Source organism: Zootoca vivipara, chromosome 1 (genome assembly GCF_965207765.1).
Source record: "Zootoca vivipara chromosome 1, rZooViv2.hap1.1, whole genome shotgun sequence".
Lineage (NCBI taxonomy): Eukaryota > Metazoa > Chordata > Lepidosauria > Squamata > Lacertidae > Zootoca > Zootoca vivipara.
The window spans coordinates 85,929,920-85,951,858 of record NC_142582.1 but is presented as its reverse complement, the minus strand read 5'-3'; the positions used below and the strand labels follow the sequence as shown (position 1 = coordinate 85,951,858).

Sequence of the window (21,939 nt, the reverse complement as noted above, 5' to 3'; positions counted from 1 at the left end):
TATGCAAGCCTTTATTTTCTCTGTCCTAATTGAGACATTGCTAACATGTTTACCCTTGTCTACATCTTGGAGCAACCAGTTATCAAATGCCAACACAGGTGACTGCCTGCTGTTGTGTGTATATTTGCCCCCTGGTATTTCATTGCTGTACTAGTTTAGCATTGCTTTGAAACAATTGACTACCCTTCCACACCTCTATTCTACACATCTCGGTTTCAATACTGTACAACAAAACATTTCTTCCAAAAAATGACACCCAGGTCTGTACTTTAAACAACATACTGTACTATGAATGGTTCTGTTATACGGAACTTTTAACAGTGTGGCTACAGCTGAAACAATAAATTGAAAAGAGATAATTGTTTTGGTTTGCTAAAAATGTGTGCCAGGAGGAGCTATCTGATCATATGCAATACTTGTTGATCAGTAATTTAAGTACAGTAGTTTCCACAGTTCTCTCTAAGATTCAAAGTACTTCAGAGCCCAATTCTCTAAAGCTACATGAACAGCAGAACTACACCTGCAGGGGCTTTTACCCATACAGATGACACAATAGTACCAAAGGCAGTCACTCCACACGACATGGTCAACTCCCAGTACCAAATAAAGAGAAGATGTTAGAGTCTGCTGGTGGATATCATGCTCTGCTACTGAAAACAGCAGAGCACAGTTCTAGACTATTTATTGTTGCTGTTTTATAGCTCTGTCTGCGAGTATGGTGATTTTCACGTCTCTGTCCCAAGGAATTTGCAATCCAAAATTAGAGACAAGGGAACAACAGAGGAAGGAGGGTAGCGGAGGCAAGAGTAAACAAGGAAGCTTTGTGTGATGGTTAAAGTGACATGAGCTTAGGCTTAAAAAGGTAAAGGTAAAGGTACCCCTGACCCTTAGGTTCAGTCACGGACAAGTGCAGGGATTCGAACCACTAACCTTCCGATCAGCAAGCCCTAGGTTCAGTGGTTTAGACCACAGCACCACCCGCATCCCTGTGCTTAGGCTTAGTAACAGTTAATTAGTTTGCTCTTTTCAAGATATTGCTATTTCAACTGTCATTATATGGACTTATACGGTACATGCTGTTTTGCATGTAGGTTTAAAAGCTACATTTGAAATTTCTGTGGGTATTCCTGTGGTCCTTCTTTACTCTAGATCTTTTTTGCCCAAAATAAATTTTGTTGCTTCTGTGAGGGTTTCCTCTCTCTTAAGACCAGCTAAAGGGATAAAATCTTCCTTTCACACACAAAGCCCATTTGTGGTTGTAATAATGATAAGTTTGAGCACTACTGGCGCCTGACTGTTAATGACTCAAAAGAGAACCAAATAAAAACAAGATGTTGCGTCTTGAGCCCTTCACACACTTTTTATGCTTTGTCACTTGCCCATTGGCCTGCCCCAGCTTGAAGCTGCTTATTACAAGATCCGCTACAGAGATCACCTGCTCTTCGGCAAGTGAGGAGAATTTAAAAAGCTAAACTCTGATAAGTACATGATGGGTTTTATTATAATTGTGTGTTTTCAGTAAGTCTATTTCTTAAACTGAGAAAAAAATCAGTCCAAATCAATACATGGATTTGCATCTGAGAGCCAATTCACATTACATGACATCAGAGTTGTGCTCATTCACATATGGAGAATTAGTTCACTCTTAATATATAGGAAATCAATCACAGGATTGATGTGATGGCAAAAAGACAGTAAAACACTTAGCATGTACTAGGCAATTCCTAACTATACTTACCCAAAAGAATGGGCAACACTTTTTGTTAGGCTTTCTGTGAGAAACACCGTTTCCTGCGGAAAATGTGGGATCGTTTGGCACCTTTATTATACACCTTTACGCAACTGGCAAAAATATTCCTCTTCAACCATGCCTTTGGCTGATTAATAGTCTACAGCCTTTTAAAGCTGTTGGGGGGGGGTGATTGGTTTTGTTTTGTTCTAATTATTTATTTGTGCTTTTATCCTGTATTTTTATACTGTGAACCACCCTGAGATCTTTGGACGAAGGGCAGTATTTAAATTTAATAAATAGCAATATATGGTACAGTACATGCAGTACTTTTTTTCTAGAAAAATAGATGCCGGTACTCACCATGAAGTTGTTACAGTAAGCGCCATACTTTTAAACAACAACAAAAGAGGTGCCGGTACTGCGTACCCTTGAGCACCCCCTGAAAAAAACTGTTGTATACATTTTTTTTTAACACCTTTCTACAGTCGTACCTTAGTTCTTGAACGCTTTGGTACTCATACGTTTTAGTAAGTGTTCCAGTTTGCGAACGTTTTTTGGAAGCTGAACATCCGATGCAGCTTCCGCTTGAGTGCAGGAAGCTCCTGCAACCAATCGGAAGCCACGCCTTGGTTTTCAAACTGTTTCGGGAGTCAAACAGACTCACAGAATGGATTAAGTTCAAGAACAAAGGTACCACTGTACATACTTATGGAAACCATGACCCAGTTATGATTCCAGTTCCCATACAGAGGGATAAGCCTGGATGACGTCTCCACTTTATGTATTTCCCATGGCATTCCTTAGATCTCACTGAAAGAGCAAGGGGTGGGGTGCTTCACTGAGTAGAATGGTGGTTAATGGCCACATATGCAGAAGGCTGTGCAGAGTGGCAATGCAGGGATATGTCTGGAATTTGTTCACATAAGTCACAATAAAGACTGCATACCAAGAAGAATATATGCTTAGACACCCTGATCTCCATCTTGTTGTGGTTTGTGGTTTTTTTTTTTTTTTTTTTTTGCACTGTTTCTTCTGTTAAGTCACAATCTTAGCTCTATGGGATTTTTGGCCCATGAATGCATTCCTTTTTCCTTTTCTGTGTTGTGCCCTGCTGTTTGGCACAACCAAACCTAAGTAGAAAACTTTTTTTTACTCATTAACTGAAGTTCCTTAAACACCAGTTCCTCGTCCACAGCAGTAGGGTGAATGACACAATGAGAATAATAACTACGAATTAACATCATGCAACCATTCCAAGGGAAACGTCTTGTTTCAAAAAGGCTCAGTCACTGGAACATTTTCATCTGGCTCACACCAGTCAGATTAAAACATTTGATTTCCCTAGGTCTCTGGCAATTATTGCTATAGTAGCTACATAACTGTGCTGGAAGAAGCAGTTTTCAAAGTCTGTACTATAGCAAATGCCAAATATTTTTCAGCACCACAAATAGCCATAGAAATTGTAATAAATATTTAGGAATACTTTTTCCCCCAAATGTGACCATGCTTTTCAGATGACCCAAAACAACATTTTCAAAATCCTTCTCTGAAACTATGAAGTCTAGAAGTGTTTTGCACACACTCCAAGTGGTGAGAGAGTCTTCAGGGATGCCTGCATATATCTAGAATTTGGTTCCCTTGTTAATGGAGACCATGGTACCATTATGACATATGGCTTAATCACATATATACAACCTAGGCATAGGATGGAAGGGTTCACACCATTAACACTCCGACAGATCTTGTCTCCTCATTAGGTTAATAGGGCTTCCCATAAGAGCATAACTTTGGGTTCAGCACAGCTGAGTCAAGCCTCTCTCTTCCAGCCCAGCCAAATGCAGGAACACACAGCCCCACTTTGGCTATCCTTACCATTCCTAGAATACCATGGCATCCAGCATGGTGCTGTGGGAATTCCATCCATTTGTCTCTATGGCAACAGGGCCCACTCTTTAAGATGCTGGTGACAGACGTGTAGCTGAGTGGCTAAGGCTAAGAACTGGTCCAATTTGTTCAACAGGTTTCTTCTTCTAGATTTGAATCACAGATTCAGAATCACAGGCCAGGAAGGGACCCACCATTATTCACTCCAATCCTATAACAATGGTAGCATACCATTTTTCCTTTGGTGCTCCATAATTCATCTGCGCCACACCTTGCTAAACTTACAGTTAAGACAAATTTGTTTTCACAAAGACGACTTTCTCTTAAAGGCTATATGAAATTACGACTTACATATTTGAAGCACTCATTTAAGATATGAAGCACTCGTTGCACATATTCTATTTTGCCTTATCCTCTTAAATACAGTGAGCTTCAATGCATGCTGATTCGACACCCACATCAGCACAATCCTATACTGTACAACGTAAGTCCCACTGAGTTCTATGCAGCTTATCCCCATGTTTCTGTTTATAGGATTGGGAATTTAGGGTGCAACCCTACACTTGAGATATACAGAATACAGTACTGATTCAGGGGCTGTAAGCTATAGTGGAAGCTCTGTTATGTCCTACTGTGTAAAGGTAAAATTTGCATTCTTTGCTTCACCCATTTTTGCCTTTTGCCCCGCTCACCCGCTCCATCTGAAAAGGGTCCTGCTCTGGAGCAACCGAAGAGTTCTGTGAATATGCCCAGATGCCACCTAGGGTGAGAAATCCTGGAGCAAAGGGCATTATATCCTTTTGACCTTGCTCCGTCATGCTCTGTGTAAGTGATACAGTATTCTAGAAGGAGAGCCATAATTACGGTTCTGGCCTCTTGAGCCAATTGCGCCTTGGCATACCTTCTAGCTTATGTTTGCTGTACCCATGCTAACCACAGCGATCTAAACTGGGCCTGCAACACCCACTTTTTACTTTTGCGGTTCTCTAGGAAAATTCTAGGAAGCGCACACTGCTGCAACCTTAGTGACTCTTGGTCAATACATATAACCACAAGCTGTTGTTGCAAGGACAGGAGCAAGCAAGCGGGAAGTGATGCCTAGATAAAGGTGCATGTAGATTTTTAATGGTATTTTTATTTATATGAATTATTTGAAGGTTAGATTGTAATGTGATCAGCTACAACAGAAGAAACAGAAGAAGCAATAAATATTTAATGGGATAGATGTCTCACCTCCCATGTTCAAACACAGATTTACAGACATGCTGCAGACCACAAAGCTCATAAACCACTGGTGGTCCATACGCCACATTTTGGGAATCCTTAGGACTGCCATACATCTGAATGTTCCTGGACATTACTGGGATTTCAAAGGCGGAACAGACATCCAGCCCAACAATTTTGAGCTCGACAACATTCGGGGTGTCCTGGTTTTTACTTTTTGAAATATGACAACCCTAAATCCTTGGACTAGGCAATTAGAAAAATAGTACAAGCTGCTTGCTCTGCACATCCATCCCCACTTGCCAAATGGGACAGGGCGGCTTTCTCTTGACCTCCCCCTCCTCCCACAATGCAGTTGTAGCAAAATGCAGGCAGGCACCATAATGGCTCAGACTGGGCAGTGGCTGTTCAATCTGTGGGACAACTGCCCCACCCCTGCCATGGATTCCCATGCAAACAGTGCCCCCCCCCATCATAATTAATCACTATTTTCTTACCACTTAAGCATAACAGTAATCAAGTTACGAATGCTGGACCATGCTAGTTGTGAAGAAAACATAATCCTGTTGCTCTGGATAAATCATGTGAATTGTTTTAAGACATCAAAAAATCAGATCAGCTATGAGGCCTCACTTGTCTCAGACATGGTATGTAACAGACCAGGATCATTCTAAGCTATAAATATATTTGATTTTTCAAGGGGGGGGGGAATCCTGCAAAAAGTAGGGAGTTGTTTAATTTCTCCCAGGATTAATCAGCCCATTTAGAAGGGACACACATCTGGCCTCACCATGGATGATAGAGGCAGATACACACTCTGTGTATTCTGGCCCAATCAAAATAAACACAAATATCTCGGTTCAAGCTAGGTCAGGAAAGAGATCAAGGCAGACAAAAATGCTTCACCAAACAAATCTAGAGATAAGATCAAGGTGTGAACATAACATTGTTAAATATTTTAAAGAAGGGTGTCTGTAAGGGATGTCTTAAAAAGTTATTTATACATACTAAGGCAGGTCAAGATGACTTGAACACCCAGATTATCTTGATTCCTTGTTATTTTCTGAAAGCTGTCTTTTATATCTTTGTTCATGTTGTTGTACCTGGAAAATATTAATAAAATTAAGTTGCAAAAGAAAGCTGTGAGTTTAACTGACAGGACCAATCTAGGTTAAACATGAAGGAAAGCTTCCAAATTATATGAGCAGTTCAGCAAGAGAACAAGTTGCTGAAGGAGACTAGAGAATCTCAATCTTCAGAATGGAAGGCTTCTGAACACATTCTCAAGGAAGACATTTTCACCCTTAGAAGTGAGAAAAACATGAGGTTTTTATTTGTAATTCTATGGTTCAAGCCTTTGTAAACTTACCTGTGAGACAGCCCTGCTGGTTCACACATATTGTTTGTTTTAAACTAACAATAGTTTGTTTGATCATCTAAATTCTAAAGCCAGTCCAGCAGACAAATCATGGTTTGCTTTCTTATAGCAAACCACAATGCGAAGCCATGGTTTGTTTTAACTATGGTTTGGCATTGTATCCGCTGGTCTGGCTTAACCATGGTTTATGTGGCCACATCAGACCCTCATCAATATACAAAAGTACAATGCAAGAACTGCTGGAAAAGAATGAAAGTTTTGGAGAAACAATCCATTCCTTGTTTGCTTGTCTGTCAAACAACTCGTGGTTTGTTGAACAAGCCATGCTAACAACAATCCATGGCTTAATGTTTTGTGACACATGGCAAAGCCAGTGCAACCTATTTCGGAGTAAAAGGTTCACACCTAGGGTATGTTCACATTACTGCTTTAGAGCACAGTGAAACTGTTCCCTGCACTTTCCCCTCAGCTGTTCACCTTAGCACAGCTTCAAAGGGTTCACACCAGGGAACATTGGTGAGAGTACTTGTTTTTACCCAGTGCAAAGATGTTCACACCTTGGCTAAAAACAAATGGCTTAAGAGTTCCAAGTGTGAAGCTGGTTTGAGAAACAACACACCAAACAGCAGCATTTTACAGTACAGCAGCATTTTACAGGTCTCAATTTAAAAAAAAAAGTTTAGAAATTTCTGTCAGTCTCACCAAATCACTTCATCTATTGCAGTCCCTCCGGAGCTAATATATTTAAAGCAAACAAAAATGTTTTTCTTTGTCATCTAGAGTTCAAAATCTTTGGGCTGCACTCCTATATCCTGAGCCCTGCAATTCTTACAAGGCTGCATTCTCAGAGCCATCTTGTCATGGCTGCTGATCACATTAAGCTCAGGGGAGGTCATCTTTTGGCCATGATGAGTTCAAGCTATGACAAAGGGAGAAGTGGATTTGGGGAGGAAGAAACTGAAGGAGTGTCTCTTGACAGTCTCTGTTCAAATTATCTGTTCAGTAAGGAAAAGGAAACATCTTTAAAAGTACTTAAGTACCAAGTGAGTGACCCTTCACTGCTGGAACGCTGCCTCCCTAATGATGCGGAGAAGAAAAACAGCCATTTCTGGCAGGCTTAGTCTCATGCCAGAGGGGGGGGATTTAAAATGCCTGGTCAAAATAAATATTGCTTGGAAATCCTGGCCTAGGAAATGTAACTGACAGCCAAGACTTAGCTCATCCTGGGGGGGCAACTGAGGAAAGCCTGTACTTCTCATCCCTCATTCCAGTATGCAGAGTAATAGTCCCTGTAACTCAGCACTGTCTCTCTCTCCTATTGTCCAGATGTGTGGATACGGATGTTTCTGTGGCAATGTGAAAAAGAAACTGGGGAGAATGTGCTCCATCCTCTTGGGCAGTGCTCATGGTTCCCAAAAGAACAGTTTTCAAACAGAAGCATGTTTTCAATATGCAGCCCGCAGAGTCTTAAAAAATTAATTACGTCCTAAATTGTGCTGTGTGCCTGTGATGTGTCTTCAGAGAAAAACACTGAATAGAGACAAAGAAGGCCTAGGAAACATGACAGATCAGAGAGGATCAGTAAAAGTAAGATGTGGCAAGATGGGAAGGATACCAAGGAAGGGGGAGAAGGCACTCCTTTCCTCTAAACACCTAATAACTTCCAAAAACTCTGTTTCATATGCTCCAAAAACCACTTTGACAGCAGTGCTTGAGCTAATACAAAAATGTCAATTGCATGGTTTTTGTCCTTTTAAAATGTAAGCGATCTCTTATGCCATCTTGGAGGGCATAATTTGGAGGGCAACCAAATTATGATTTATGAATAACTTTTGTTGTTAATATAAACTTACACTGTTTCTTTCTTTTTCTCTCTCTGTGATATTTACAATAAAACAGTGCTACACACCACCCCAATCTCAGAGCGGTGCGAGATTCCAGGGTCTGTGTCTCCTTTTGGAAATGACACACAGCAAAGACTACCCATGTTGTGTTCTTCCCCCTCCTTGTCGCTGCTAACCCAGTGAAACTACTGTATTCCCCCCCCCCCCCCGCCGCCTACATCACCCAGACCTGAAATCCTAAAGCTTTCTTGTCTCTGCCCACAAACACACAGCTGGAAGAAGGCCCCCACACCTCCTTTTCTGGTACCTCTCCACCCTCTTAATGGCTTCCTTGATGGGTTAATGACTGGCCACCATCCGCCTTTGTTTCTTCAATGGCCCACACTCAACTAGCTCTGCCAATAAGCCAAATCCAGGGGTTTCCATGTTTAGTCAAACCTTGATTAACTCTAACTTTTGCTAAATCTAAAAATTATGGACGACTTGCACCCACAAACTCTAACACCCAGAATCTATAACAATATATATACTTTAAAAATAAAAATAAAATAAGGGAAACATAGGATGCCTTAAAACTGACCGAACAAAGCCAAGCCCAACAAACTATTCAAATCTTTAAAATCTCACAAACACCACAAAATGTCAATGAGAGTGAAATATTTTTTCATTAATAATGAGTTCTCAACTTTGGTGAGAGAGATCAAATACAAATCTAAACGGTGTGACTTGAGACCATATTTATTATTTACCAGCACATTGATATGCTCTGTATAGAACAAAGCAAAAATGACACAACCTCTTCGCTTAGATCAGACAATCCACGAATTTAAAAATGCAATGGATATGCACATAGAGCTCTAGAAGTTTAAAGTATAAAAATTCTTGTCCTAAATATGCTGTTTCAACCCCACACAATTTAATGTGCAGGGTGTTGGGTTTTTTTTAAGCCTTGCTTCTCCTCATTTTTGTTTACCATCCGCCTTTTCAAAAGTAACCAGGATCTTTGTACTATAATCCTCAAACTGCATGCAAGCAAAATGCCAGCAATTATTCCAATTCAAACTCCACACAACTTGTAGGAAATAAATTACTATTTGATGCCAAGACATCAAACCCTAAGACTGATGCATACAGTAAAGAGATGGGAAGCCAGTGAAAGTTTGGCAGGAGGAAAGCGATTGCTTGGGACTAGTTCACCTTACCCTTCATGTGCCCACTCAACTACTTTGGTTGGCAGAATCCAGTTGGCACTGCTGCAGGTGCCACATTTGTAGGAACTCAATTGTTAGGTGTGGCAGCACCTGCACTTTGGAACTCCCTGCCTATTGAGAACAACTGTACTCTCTCTTTTTTGAGCCTGCTAAAAACATTCTTGTCTAGACAAGCCTACCTAGATGCTTAGAAAGTTGTGGTAATTTTAATCTGTTTTAGTATTTTAACTTTGTATGTTTTAAAGTACGGTTGTGTATTTTTAATTTTATTGTTTCAGCTTTTGTAAACCACTTGGAGGTTGTTGGGTTTTCTTGACAATTAAGCAGTATATAAATTTTATGAAATAAATAAAATCTGTGTGGATTTGGAGATTGGGGTGGCATGCAACAATATGTTTATGTCTGGAGATAACAGGAAAAGCAAAAAAAGTAAGTAAAAAATAGCATCCTTGTTCATCTGATGCATGATGCTGGCTAGTAGTGCCCTGTTCCTTATTTGCCCCAAAGTGCAGAGCATATCAGATGTTGATGGGTAAGAATTACCTTGAACATACAGTAACAAATTCAATAGCTGTGCCAACATTGGAGGAAGAACTGGAAACAAAAAGAGGCTGTGCGGTATATATATGAGAAGAGAAGATGAGGCTGAAGAGGGGAAACACTGTCCAGAAATGGCTTGAGGTTCCAGTAAACTGATGATTCAAATGAGCATAATGACATTTCTTCCATGTTTTGGGGAGCTTATAATTTTCGTATAGACAGGGCATCTGCACAAGTGTCATACACCTTGTGTACCAATATGGCACTGAACCATAGAATATGGTTTAAAAGGGTATACAGTATACAGTTTAAAAGGGAGAAGAACATGGATGCAAAGAGACAAGAGAGCATAAATTGGAGAGAGACGGAAGGGAAGGGAAGGACGAGCCATCCAACACAGCTCCAGGCAAGATTTATTGGACAGTAGTTGCCAATATCAGTCTTATTTATTCCATTGGTTGGTTGACCACAGGAGATCAGGGTCCCATTTCCACCTGACGATCAAAGGACTGGCCACCACTCCTGAAGTAGCACATTAGGCTGCTCTGAGAGGAGCCATCATCATTCAGTAACCATTCTCTGTTGTGGGCTAGGTTGTTACGGTTGATAGCCTTGGGAGCAAAGTAATCGTACTGAGACCTACTTGTAGTGATTACGCTGTGAAGTTTGGTTGTATCATTTTCCTTTTGTGGTCTGGATTTCTGTTCCTGATTACATGGTCTGGTTAACCCTCACACTGACCTGGGTCAGTGCTTACACCAGAGAACCACATGCAAACCTCCTGTTAGGCAAATAATCCACCCAGATGCAATTAATCTAGCTCTAGCCACACAGATGTTATTTGAACATGGGGTGGTGTTTATTACACATGCACTATACTGACTGTAGAACAGAACCGGGTGGGGTATATAAGGCTATTGGACATGAAGAACCTGGCCATTGTAAGTACCTAGCCACTTGCAGCTTAGGATAGGACACTTTGGTGCTGGGCTTCTCTTTATAAAGACACTGAAATACCTAAAGATCCCTAAACTGGTCAAGGTGGCCATGCCTGAACTACCTTCCTGGGGGTGAAGAATCTATCAAATTTCTACAAACTAGATGTTAGCAGAAGATATTTACAGTACTTCAGGTGGTTTGTTTGATTGTCCGTGGGTTAACTTGTGGTTAACTCCATGGCTTAAAAAAACCTGTTGCTTACTGTGTGTGAAATATTGTTATCTAAGCTTTCCCATCTGTTACATTCTGGACTGAAAATAAAGGATTCCAATATTTTAAAAAGATCCACAGGTGATCTTGAGGTCACTGCCTTCAGTGCCAGGCAACCTTAGTAGCGGCTAAAGGACAAGTTGGCTCAAATCATAGATAAACATTGAGTTAGGCTAGAGCCAACAGATTTTGAAAGAGAGAGAGAGAGTGTGTGTGTGTGTGTCAAACACACCTCTTAGGCCTTTATTCAATAAGCATGTAGATAAAGGAAGAGCCAATCAATATGACACAAAGGCTCAGAAGCCCTTTAACACCATCCTTATCAACGGCTCTAAGAAAAATCAAGTTATGGCATAAAAAGGAAAGTGCTTTTGTTAAGCACATATATCCAGGCATAACTGAGCACTTTCTACAGTGGAAATACATTAAACACAAGAACATAAGAAGAGCCTGCTGGATCAGGCCCATGGTCGACCTTGTCCAGCATCCTGTTCTCACATTGGCCAACCAGATGCCTGTGAAAAACATGTATGCAGGGTTCGACAACAAAAGCACTCTCCTCTCCTGTGCTTTCCAGCAACTGATTTTCAGAAGCATTGCTTCTGAAGCCTATACTCCATGAATTTGTCTTACCATCTTTTAAAGCTTTGTAGGCTGGCGGCCATCACTGCTTGCTGTGGGAGGAGTGAGTTCCATAGTTTAACTATGTGCTGCATAAAGAAGTGCTTTCTCTGTCAGCTTCATGGGATATCCATAAGTCCTAGTGTTATGAGAGAGGGAGAAAAACTTTTATTATCTCTTCGTTTTTTCCATGTCGTGCATAATTTTATAGACTTCTATCATGTTACCTCATACTCATCTTTTATCTAAACTAAACAGTCCCAAATGCTGCAACCTTTCTTCATAGTAGCTGAACTTAAGGATTATGGTTCTGCTCTTTTCAGGCTGTTCCCACTTCCCTGCAAGTACGATCCATTGAACTCAAGTGAAAAATTCTACCAGGATTTCAACAACTTCCATCTGACCATAAACCGGCAACTGTTACCCATTGAAACTAACAGGATGGAAGGCAGAGAAGCCATAAGTAGTTAGAGTCATAGCCAATGACACACAGAGCCAACTCATTCCAGTGTTTTGCCCATCCTTCTCCCTGCTGAGTTCTTCTAGACTGACATTGAGTGTAAGGAGGAGGAATCTGACAAGCAATGTCACTTCCAGGAGGCAGTCAGGTGGAGTCTGGCAGACAGCACTGTTAGATGGGTGGAGCAGTGCCCCATTTGCCCTAATGGACCAATCTCCAGTGCCTGAGCCTGGGCCATTCCACACAGCTGGTCCATCACCTTCTGGACACTACAGAGGCAAAGCGATAGGTCACTTGCTCATCAGGATTGGCTGGACACCGCAATGCAACCATGCAATGGGCATATAAACACCATGGTACTCAAACACCTTGGTTCCCAAACGCTGAAAACCCGGAAGTAATTGTTCCAGTTTTCAAATGTTTTTCGGAAGCCAAATGTCCGATGCGACTGTTGGCTATTGTTTCTGGGGCGCCTGCACCAATCAGAAGCCACGCCTTAGTTTTCAAACATTTTGGAATGGATGAAGTTTGAGAACCAAGGTACCACTGTATTTAGTGCTTTTGTTTTTGCTATTTATTTAGCATTTTTGTTTTTGAGGCTTTTTCGGTTAATTTGTTTTTGTGACTACAAAGACTGCCTTATTTATTTTATAGTACAGTACATTGATTATTGCTTTCATTTTATGGATCAATGGTCTTGTCAGATAGTAAAATTCATGTTGAATTGCTGTTTTAGGGGTTGTTTTTCAAAGTCTGGAACGGATTAATCCGTTTTGCATTACTTTCTATGGGAAAGCGTGCCTTGGTTTTGGAATGCTTTGGTTTTGGAATAGACTTCCGGAATGGATTAAGTTTGAGAACCAAGGTACCACTGTATTGGAAACCACCTGACTACTGCACACGTCTACCTGTTTTTCTTCGAGCTACCTCTCAAAGCAAACCAAATGATCCATCATCTATAGCCAAGGGTTATATAAACACTTTTGTTCCAGTCCCTAGGATAGCACTCACACCCTAAAGAAAAACCTTAGGCATTGTATAACTACAATACAGTGGTACCTCGGTTTGCGACCGCAATCTGTTCCACGGAGGCGGCCGCTCCCCGAAGCGGTCGCTCCCTGAAGGCACGCTTCTACGCGTGCACGAGCTGCGAAGAAGCAATCTGTGCATCCGACGCCGCGGAACCCAGATGTAAACACTTCCGGGTCTGCGGCGGTCACTTACCGAAGCGATCACCAAGGTAGGTGTAAACCAAGGTTTGACTGTATATACCAAATGATTACAGGTAGGTAGCCGTGTTGGTCTGGATCGAAGTAAAATAAAAAAAATTCCTTCAGTAGCACCTTAAAGACCAACTAAGTTTTTATTTTGGTATGAGCTTTCGTGTGCATGCACACTTCTTCAGATACAGTGAAATGGAAGTTTCCAGGCACTTATGTAGAGAAGGGGTGGGGAGGGGTGGGGATGGGGAGGGGGGATCACTCAGAAGGGTGGTGGAAATGGGTGATTGACTGACTGATAGCTGTTGATGACCGCAAACGACTGCAAATGGTTTTGCATGAAAAAGCAAGGGTTGAGATGGCTGAAGATCGCTTATCATGTATAATGAGATAAGAATCCGATATCTCTGTTCAAACCAGGTCCCTCCATGGTTTTGAGCTTGGTGATAAGTTGCAATTCAGCAACTTCTCTTTCCAGTCTATTTCTGAAATTCTTTTGTAGTAAGACAGCTACTTTGAGATCTTGTATAGAATGTCCTGGGAGATTGAAGTGTTCTCCTACTGGTTTTTCTGTCTTCTGGTTTGAACAGAGATATCGGATTCTTATCTCATTATACATGATAAGCGATCTTCAGCCATCTCAACCCTTGCTTTTTCATGCAAAACCATTTGCAGTCGTTTGCGGTCATCAACAGCTATCAGTCAGTCAATCACCCATTTCCACCACCCTTCTGAGTGATCCCCCCTCCCCATCCCCACCCCTCCCCACCCCTTCTCTACATAAGTGCCTGGAAACTTCCATTTCACTGTATCTGAAGAAGTGTGCATGCACACGAAAGCTCATACCAAAATAAAAACTTAGTTGGTCTTTAAGGTGCTACTGAAGGAATTTTTTTTATTATACCAAATGAATTGAGGAAACAGATCAATAAGGTTTTGCCTATGACTGGACAGGCCCAGAACAGGAACTGGTGGAACACATTTTGTTGTCACCTCTCAGATAAAACTGCTCTGGCATATTATCAATTATCAGTAGCCCAACCTGAATAATGATATTTCGCTCATGCAGGCCTTGTCTTGTCTTTGCTTATAGGCAATCTAAACTGACTTCTTGCTCACAGCCTCAGGCTTCTTAAGACAAGAGGCCTAACTCTAGATATTAGGTCCTACAACAAATCCGGACACCAGTTCTGTCCAAGTAATGATGTTACATGACTGAATAACATCAGCCATACAATGAAGAGATAATTCCTTACAGAAGGAAGCTGTCATCTGTGCATAATGGGGGCCTGAACTGCACACACCTCAGCCTAACTGGGGCTTACATTTTCAAATCAGATGGAAGCTGGTCTGAGGAGCAACACATGTAATGAGTATTTTTCAATAAACTACCGGGTACATATGGATTCTGGCTAATATGTGTACAGTACTCAGCTTCAAACACCAGAAGTGTCAGCGCACTGGAGCTGGAGTAAAAGTAATGTGTACACAGTCTTCTTTTCCCACAATAGGTGTTACACCTCATGGCATCACTAGAGAGATAGCATTAGCATAGAAGCTGGTGTTGTGAATAAGCCACTCTGTCCTTATCTTGTATGCATTTGTGTAGAAATTTCACACACAGATCGCTGCATAGATTTCCTGCCCTTTTGAACCCACTGTTTACCAACTATCTCCCCCTCTCCTGCAACTAAGTAAATCTGCCAACTGAAGATAACACTGATGGAGCGAGCTTTTCTCCACAAAAGCTTAGGTCACAATAAATCTGTCACTCTTTTAAGGTGGCACAAGATTATTTGTTGTTTCCAATGTGATCAAGCAACTTTGTGTGTGAGAGACAGACTCCTTGTGGATTATGGCAACTTCACCTCTTTTGGTTGCGGCAAACTGGTTTTTAATAGGGTTCAGAGTTGTCTATTGCAATTCCAGTCTGTGAGACTCTGATTAAGCCTGCTGTCTGGAAGTAGTTTTTTCCCCAATAGTCTGCTAAGCACTTTAAATAGTAGGTAGGGAGTTTCAAATAATATGTGCTTGCTACAATAAAGATTGACTCCTCACCAATGTAGAAAGAACATTATAGGGCACTTGTAAAAGTACACAAATCAAAGCAATAAAGTAGACATGGATGGAGCAGTGCGATCCTGCAAGTAAATAAGGCCAAAGTTGTAAAGTCCTAATAGTATTCAATAATATACAACTTGGCCTGTTAACAAACTGGCAACCACTCTGATCTTTGAGCAGAGATGCAGCATGCTGATAGAATCTTGCTCCTTTCAGCAATTGTGCAGAAGTATTCTGCACTAAATCCAGTCACAATGGGGGACAATGGGGGACCCAGGTGGCGCTGTGGTTAAACCACTGAGCCTAGGGCTTGCTGATCAGAAGGTCGGCGGTTCGAATCCCTGTGACGGGGTGAGCTCCCGTTGCTTGGTCCCAGCTCCTGCCAACCTAGCAGTTCGAAAGCACGTCAAAGTGCAAGTAGATAAATAGGAACCGCTACAGCGGGAAGGTAAACGGCGTTTCCATGTGCTGCTCTGGTTTGCCAGAAGCGGCTTTGTCATGCTGGCCACATGACCTGGAAGCTATACGCCGGCTCCCTCGGCCAATAATGCGAGATGAGCGCGCAACCCCAGAGTCGGTCACGACTGGACCTAATGGTCAGGGGTCCCTTTACCTTTACCTTTATTCTGCACTAAATCCAGTCACAATGGAAGCTCCACATTGAGTGCATTGCAGTAATCCAGGCATGAAGTTACCAATACCTAAAGTTATCCTGGTTTAGGAATGGTCACAGCTGCCATACTAGCAAAAGCTATTATTGGCCACTGAGTGACAAAGCTGGATCCAGGAGCATCCCAGACCTGGCTCCTCACAGGGTGTGTACAGCATACAGCGAAGACAACTAACAAATCATCAAACACAGGAATCATTCACTCACAATGCTGCTGTCTTGCCTGATTTCAAGCTCAATGTATACTTCCTCATCTAGTCCAATACTGCATACAGGCACTATTCCAGCATCTGCACAGCTTCGCCTCATTCAGATTGTATGGAGAAATAAAGCTGTTACATTTTTATAATAATTTGTATAGTTTATGAAGCAATATCCTGCAAGTGGGTACATTCTCATAAACAAAACTTACAATAACTTTGTAAGTACTACAAATATTTCAACAAATTCCGCATTAATAGGGGTGTTCAGTAACTTTTTTCTTGGATGCCTCAAGTAATAGTTATGAAATAGGCAAACTTGCTATTAAAATGTATGAAACCAGTGGCTGCCAAAGACCTAAGATCCAAAATTCATTTGACAATCACAGATCAGCGTTCCAGTTGCCTACCTCAGCTGCCTGGCAACATTTACAATTGCAGAATTGCCTTCATTCCAAAGTTATCTCTGGTGGTTTCACTTCATCAGAGGTGCCAGATGTACTCAAATTCTTGATTTCTATATAGAATAGCTGTTGTGGGTTCAGTAAGTAAGATTTTAGTTTCAGATTTTTGCTAAGACCAGAACCTCACACTTGATAAAACTTTAAATCTCTGAATTTAAAGCAACTGGAAGATGCAAGAGGTAAGGCTGCATGGCACACAGAACTATTCTCTCCAACCAACCCCTCACTATTTACCGGCATCTGCTGCCTAAGGCATCCATCTGTTTCTGCCTAAGGGTAGGGCTGGCCTTGCTATAATTATTTTTAGGATAACTGACCTAGCATTAAAGAGAGGCATGAAATGCCCAGTGGTTTGCTAAGAAGTTTCCTTCCCATAGATTAGTGGTCTGGAAGAGTTACTAGGAAAGTCAAAAGCTTGTGAACATTCCTCTTTTTTTTTTATCTGGACTACAGTATTTCTCCTACTTTCTTCCCTATCCTCATGGTACTTTGCACAATATTTTAAAAAACAAAAGCAGCCATGTTGTTCCATAACATCGAAGGAAAGACCAAAAACCCCAGTCAAGCAATACTTTTATTAGGACCAACTAAAATGTCACAAAATTTACAATATTTTGAGGAAACACAGATCCTTGCACACAGCAAAGGGATGGAATGGGGAGATAGTGTTGTCAATTTAACAATACTGTACATTTTTTGGAAGGGGGTTATTAGTCTCTATTAGTTGTTATTGTAGCTTTTTATTGTTCACTTAAAAAGTTATTTCTGTGCAATGGTGGCTTTGCATTAATGGGGAGGGATTTCATCATAGATATTTTGCCGATCCTTTTATCCACTGCAGCCCTTTGTGTTATATCCTATACTATTCTGCAGCCCCCTCCCCCATCTCAAGTATTGAGTGAGAGAGATATTGGTGAAAGTCAGGTACCCGGCCTTCAGGGGCAGATCTACTATGAAACTAATGAAGTTTAAGCTCCAGGGCCGCTAATCCCAGAGGGGCCCCAGAAGCAACTTTAACCCAGGCTGCTTTTAAAAAATGGATCTAGACTAGTAGACCCAATCTGAGTCGCACAACTCAAATTGATTAGTTTGTTGTTTATATTTCAACAATCCCAAAGTTTGAGAGTTGGTAGTGCAGATGTTGTAGAGGTGTAGAGGTGTGGTGATCTGTCATGGAACAACCCCAGAAGATAACAGGTGTTACTTCATTGCTGGTTGCGAAGGGGCCCCCATAACAATTCAAGCTTCAGGGCTCCAAAAATGTACCGTAGGTCTGCCAAAGCCATCATTGCATACAACTCACTACTGTCTGTATATCATTTAAAGTCTTATTGAACTAGCTTTAAAAGTGCATACCACTTTCCCATTTTGATGAAGTACCAAAAGCAACCAGGAAGAGTATGTGTGCATCTTCAATACCTGAAAATTGAAATGAGTGATAGATAATGTTATGCATCTGGACACAGTCAAGTGGAGTTGCCGTATCTGAGCTGAGAACAGGGATGATGTGTACGTTTGCACCAGCTGATCAGTAAAGGCAGGGGGTTGTCCTATATGGTGTGAGCGAGGCAGCGGCTTGCCACCAACCTCAGCACACTGTGGGAGAAAACTTCCACTTGTGTTCAAAATGTTCTGAGTCTGTAAGGGCTGCGGTGTGGGATGGCCTGGTGCTGGTGGTGATTTGAGACCCGATGTAGTGTTGTGGTTAGAGTGCTGGACTAAGATCTGGGATACCAGGGTTCAAATATCCACTCACCCATGAAGCCCACTGGGTGGTAGGTTAACCTACCTCACAGAGTTATTGTGAGGATGAACTGAGGAGGCGGCGGCAAAGAACCATGTACAGACTTGCAGCCCTCTCTGGGCACGTACTTGGGAACTTTGAGCTCTTTGGAGGGAAAAGTTGGGATATAAATGCAACAAATAAATCATAATTTGAAGGGCTCTAACCCGGTGGTGGAGCACCTCCTTTGCATGCAGAGGATCCCAGCTCCCTCTCCAAAAAGACCAAACACGTTTGGGAGAAAAGTGGGTCCCGCCGTGTAGGAAAAGGTTGAAGATTCTTAGTGTAGTATGGAGTCCTGAGTTAGACTACCTGAGTCATTACACGGCAGCTTCGTCTGCTCTTCTGTGAGCTCTTGCTGAGGCGGGAAGGCGACTTCAGATTGCCTTCGTCTTCTCCCTCTCGGCAACTTGGGGAAATGTGCCCGGCCGTGTAGCCGCCGCCGCTCCTGTCGGCGAGAAGCGAAGGCGGAGGTTGCCCCGTCGGGACTCCTCCTCCGAGGGCAGGGCCGGGGGCGGGCAGGCGGAGCAGGCAGCCGGAGGGAGCCCCAATCTCGCCGTCGCGCTCCTGCGGGGTGGAGAGAGACGTCGGCGCGGGGTTGAGAGAAGCAGCAGCCGCCGCCGCTCCAACCAGAGCCAGACGCACCGCGAGCCACCCCGGCCAGTCCTGGCGCCTGGTGGTGGTGGCGGCCGCTCTGAGGAGGAGGGAAGGTCGCCCGGCCGGCACCGCGGAGAGAGAGAAAGAGGGAGAGGGAGGGACGGAGAGCCGCGGACGCCGCCGCCGTGCAGCCAAACGACTCGGGAGAACTCAACTTTCTGCTCGCCGCTCGCCAAGTAGGGGAGAGACAGCGTCGTGCAGGGGCTGCGGGAGCTGCAGCAGGGGTCGCTACCATGAGGCGGCACGGGGGCGTCCGCCCGCCTCCTCCTCCTCAGCCGCTGTTGCTGCTGCTGCTGGGAGCCCTTTTCTACGTGCGAGGTAAGCGCTTACGAAGGGACCCCCCCCCCGGTTTCCCGCGCTGTTCTCAGCCGCCGTGAACGAGACGCGGCCGCAGCGCAGGGCACTTGCGTCGGGGAAAGGCTCCTTTCTCTTCGCGCAGTTTGCTTTTCTGCCGTGCGGCGCCCGCGGTCGAAGTTGCTCCGTGCGCGCTCGTCTCGCTTCACGTTTCGGACCGAGCCCCGACTGAGCTCTCGCCGGGAATCCCCGGACTCGGCCAGTGGCTTTTTTTCTGGCCCTCATTGCGGGTGCGCCTGTGTTCTTGCCTTGAGCCTATACAGAGGTACTCCCCTTTTCCTAGACCTGCAGCCCTCTCTGGGCACGTACCTGGGAACAAATCCCGCTGAACAAAGCAGGACTTTTAAATAGCACCTAGCGCGCTTAGGGTAGCGTTGCAGGGACCCCCCCTTTCCTTTGCTCCCCGCGGTCCTTTCCCTCGTGGCTGTGGACCAGAGAAACCTCCTCGCAGTCTTCTCTCTCCTCCTCCCTTCCCCCACCCCTTTGTTTCTAAAACTAGAAGTGATGGCATCCAAGTTTCGGAGAGTTTGTGTGTCGGAGAGAGTTGCCTGTGTTCACTGGGCGAGGGCAGAAAGAGCACTCTGCACATGCTACAACAACTTCGCGTAATGATTTGGACACACACACACCCCGGCCAAATCCGGCACACACACTGCCCGAGCTGCTGGTGGCGGGGAGGTGCTCTGGGGCAAAGCCTGGCTGAACTCTGGCTCGAATTAAGCCCGCTCCCTCCACGCGCAGGAGCAGCTGGGTGGAGCAGCGGCGGCGGCGGCGGCAGCTTTGCTCATTTGCAAGAGGTGCTCGAGTGTTTCTGGCGCCGGCGCGCGGGGCATCCCGCCGTGCTAACTACCTGCTTTCTTCTTCCCTACTTGGCATTGTCTTTGTCCCATCCGTCACACGCACGCCTCGTTCTCCGGCGATTCTCTTGCTCCTCAGCCTTCGCATGTGTAGAGCATGCATCTGTTCGGGCCGCTGATCGGCTTTCCTATCCCAACCCTTCAAAGCTTTCTTCTTGCAACCCAACCGGATCCCTGCAAAGCCACAGCAAAGGGATCTCCACTTCCTTCATGTACACATGCTTGCTTGCTCCCCCCCCCACTCCTCCAAAGGGCAGCCGCCGCTTTTGATGCACATACGCCCACCTCCTCCCCTCTGAAGTTTGATCTACTAAATTTATCCCTTTCTGTTCACCTCCCCCCTTCTCTCTCTCTCTCTCCCCCCTCTTTCTGTCTTTCCCTGCTGCGGGTGAGTGAGAGACTGTGGCATTGTTAAATTCAGCGCTGGAAGGTTGTATGTGTGCAGGTTATTTCTAGCCTTCTCTTGCGTGTTGGGACAGCAGCCCTTCCTCAGCAGGAATGCAGCTGCTCTTCCTACCAGACTAGCCTCTTAAAGGTACAGATCTGCTAGGGTGAAATCTTGGGCTCCGTTTACTTTCTTTCCCCTTCTCAGATTTTTTGTGGTCTTGGGAGTGCTTTTATAGTAGTAATAATATAACTATGTTGGGAGCAGGAAAGCATGTGAAGAAGAAAACAGCAGCTTTCTCCCTGCCTGTTGTTTAGAAGGAAGACTGTGCGTCTTAAGTGTTTTGCAGTGCTGTATTTGAAACTGATGTAGAAAATGTGTTGTGGTTAGTGGTTCACAGATGTGTGCTGAGCACATTATTGGTGCTCAATAAACAGTGGCAGAGTAATAGTGTTCTTGGAGTGTGTGAGGAGATATGCTCTGCTGTTTATTAATAAGTTGAAGTTGTTGTTGGGGGGGGAGAGCGAAGTTTCCCAGATGTTTGTGGACAAGTTGACATTTTCTGTAGCAGGAAGTCGGAAGCATAAATGCATCTTCCTCTTCTTTTGGCTGCTGCCTGTGTAATTTCATCCACCTGTCTCTCCAGATGCTGATTGGGAGTTGCAGGAAGTCTCTGCCTTAGAAGTATTGGCTCCCATCATTCTCACAAGCATTGGCCTTGGGGCACAATGAGGTTGTGTTTAGCTTAAACAGTTCCTTTCTGATCAGAATGCTGCTTGCGCTCTCACACACACACACACCCTTGCAGTGGCAGGAGCGATAGTTTGAAAATGCCAGATAGAACCGGCGGAACCTTAATTTATTTTTATTGCTAACCGGAGGAGTTTAAATTTCTCTGGCAAGTTCTGTGAGAGCGTAGAGGAACAATTTAAAGGCTAGACCACAGCCTAGATAGAGGACTGGGAGGGATTTTATTTTGGCTCTTACCCAGGTGCTTCTATTTAATGTGTCCTGGCAGTTAATGACTGTTGGGGGGGGGATGGTTTGCTGTAAAGTGTAGGTCATTTGTCATGCTTGCTTGTTAAGTGGCAGTGTGTTGATGTCTGCAGAAGGCACTTTTATGCCAGGTTGACTCAGGAATAGCAACATCCATAACTGGGGCTTCATTCCAGCATTATTCTCCTG

At 43.7% G+C, this 21,939-nt stretch overlaps 2 protein-coding genes across 4 annotated transcripts in view; one reads left to right on the top strand and one right to left on the bottom strand.

Annotated features, from left to right (window-relative positions):
* CSTPP1 (centriolar satellite-associated tubulin polyglutamylase complex regulator 1) overlaps positions 1 to 19,494 on the bottom strand; it is a 135,854-nt gene extending 116,360 nt beyond the window's left edge. The window contains exons 1-3 of the mRNA XM_088654181.1: positions 18,814 to 19,494; positions 11,656 to 11,782; positions 5,849 to 5,943 (exon numbers count right to left, since the gene is read on the bottom strand). Of these exons, the coding sequence (XP_088510307.1) occupies positions 5,849 to 5,943; positions 11,656 to 11,738 (178 nt within the window). The 5' untranslated portion in view covers positions 11,739 to 11,782; positions 18,814 to 19,494. The remainder of the gene's footprint in view (positions 1 to 5,848; positions 5,944 to 11,655; positions 11,783 to 18,813) is intronic.
* LRP4 (LDL receptor related protein 4) overlaps positions 19,097 to 21,939 on the top strand; it is a 99,908-nt gene continuing 97,065 nt past the window's right edge. For all 3 annotated transcript variants that reach the window (XM_035115078.3, XM_035115069.3, XM_035115085.3), the window contains exon 1: positions 19,097 to 19,476. In XM_035115078.3, coding sequence (XP_034970969.3) covers positions 19,392 to 19,476 — 85 coding nt within the window. In that variant the 5' untranslated portion in view covers positions 19,097 to 19,391. The remainder of the gene's footprint in view (positions 19,477 to 21,939) is intronic.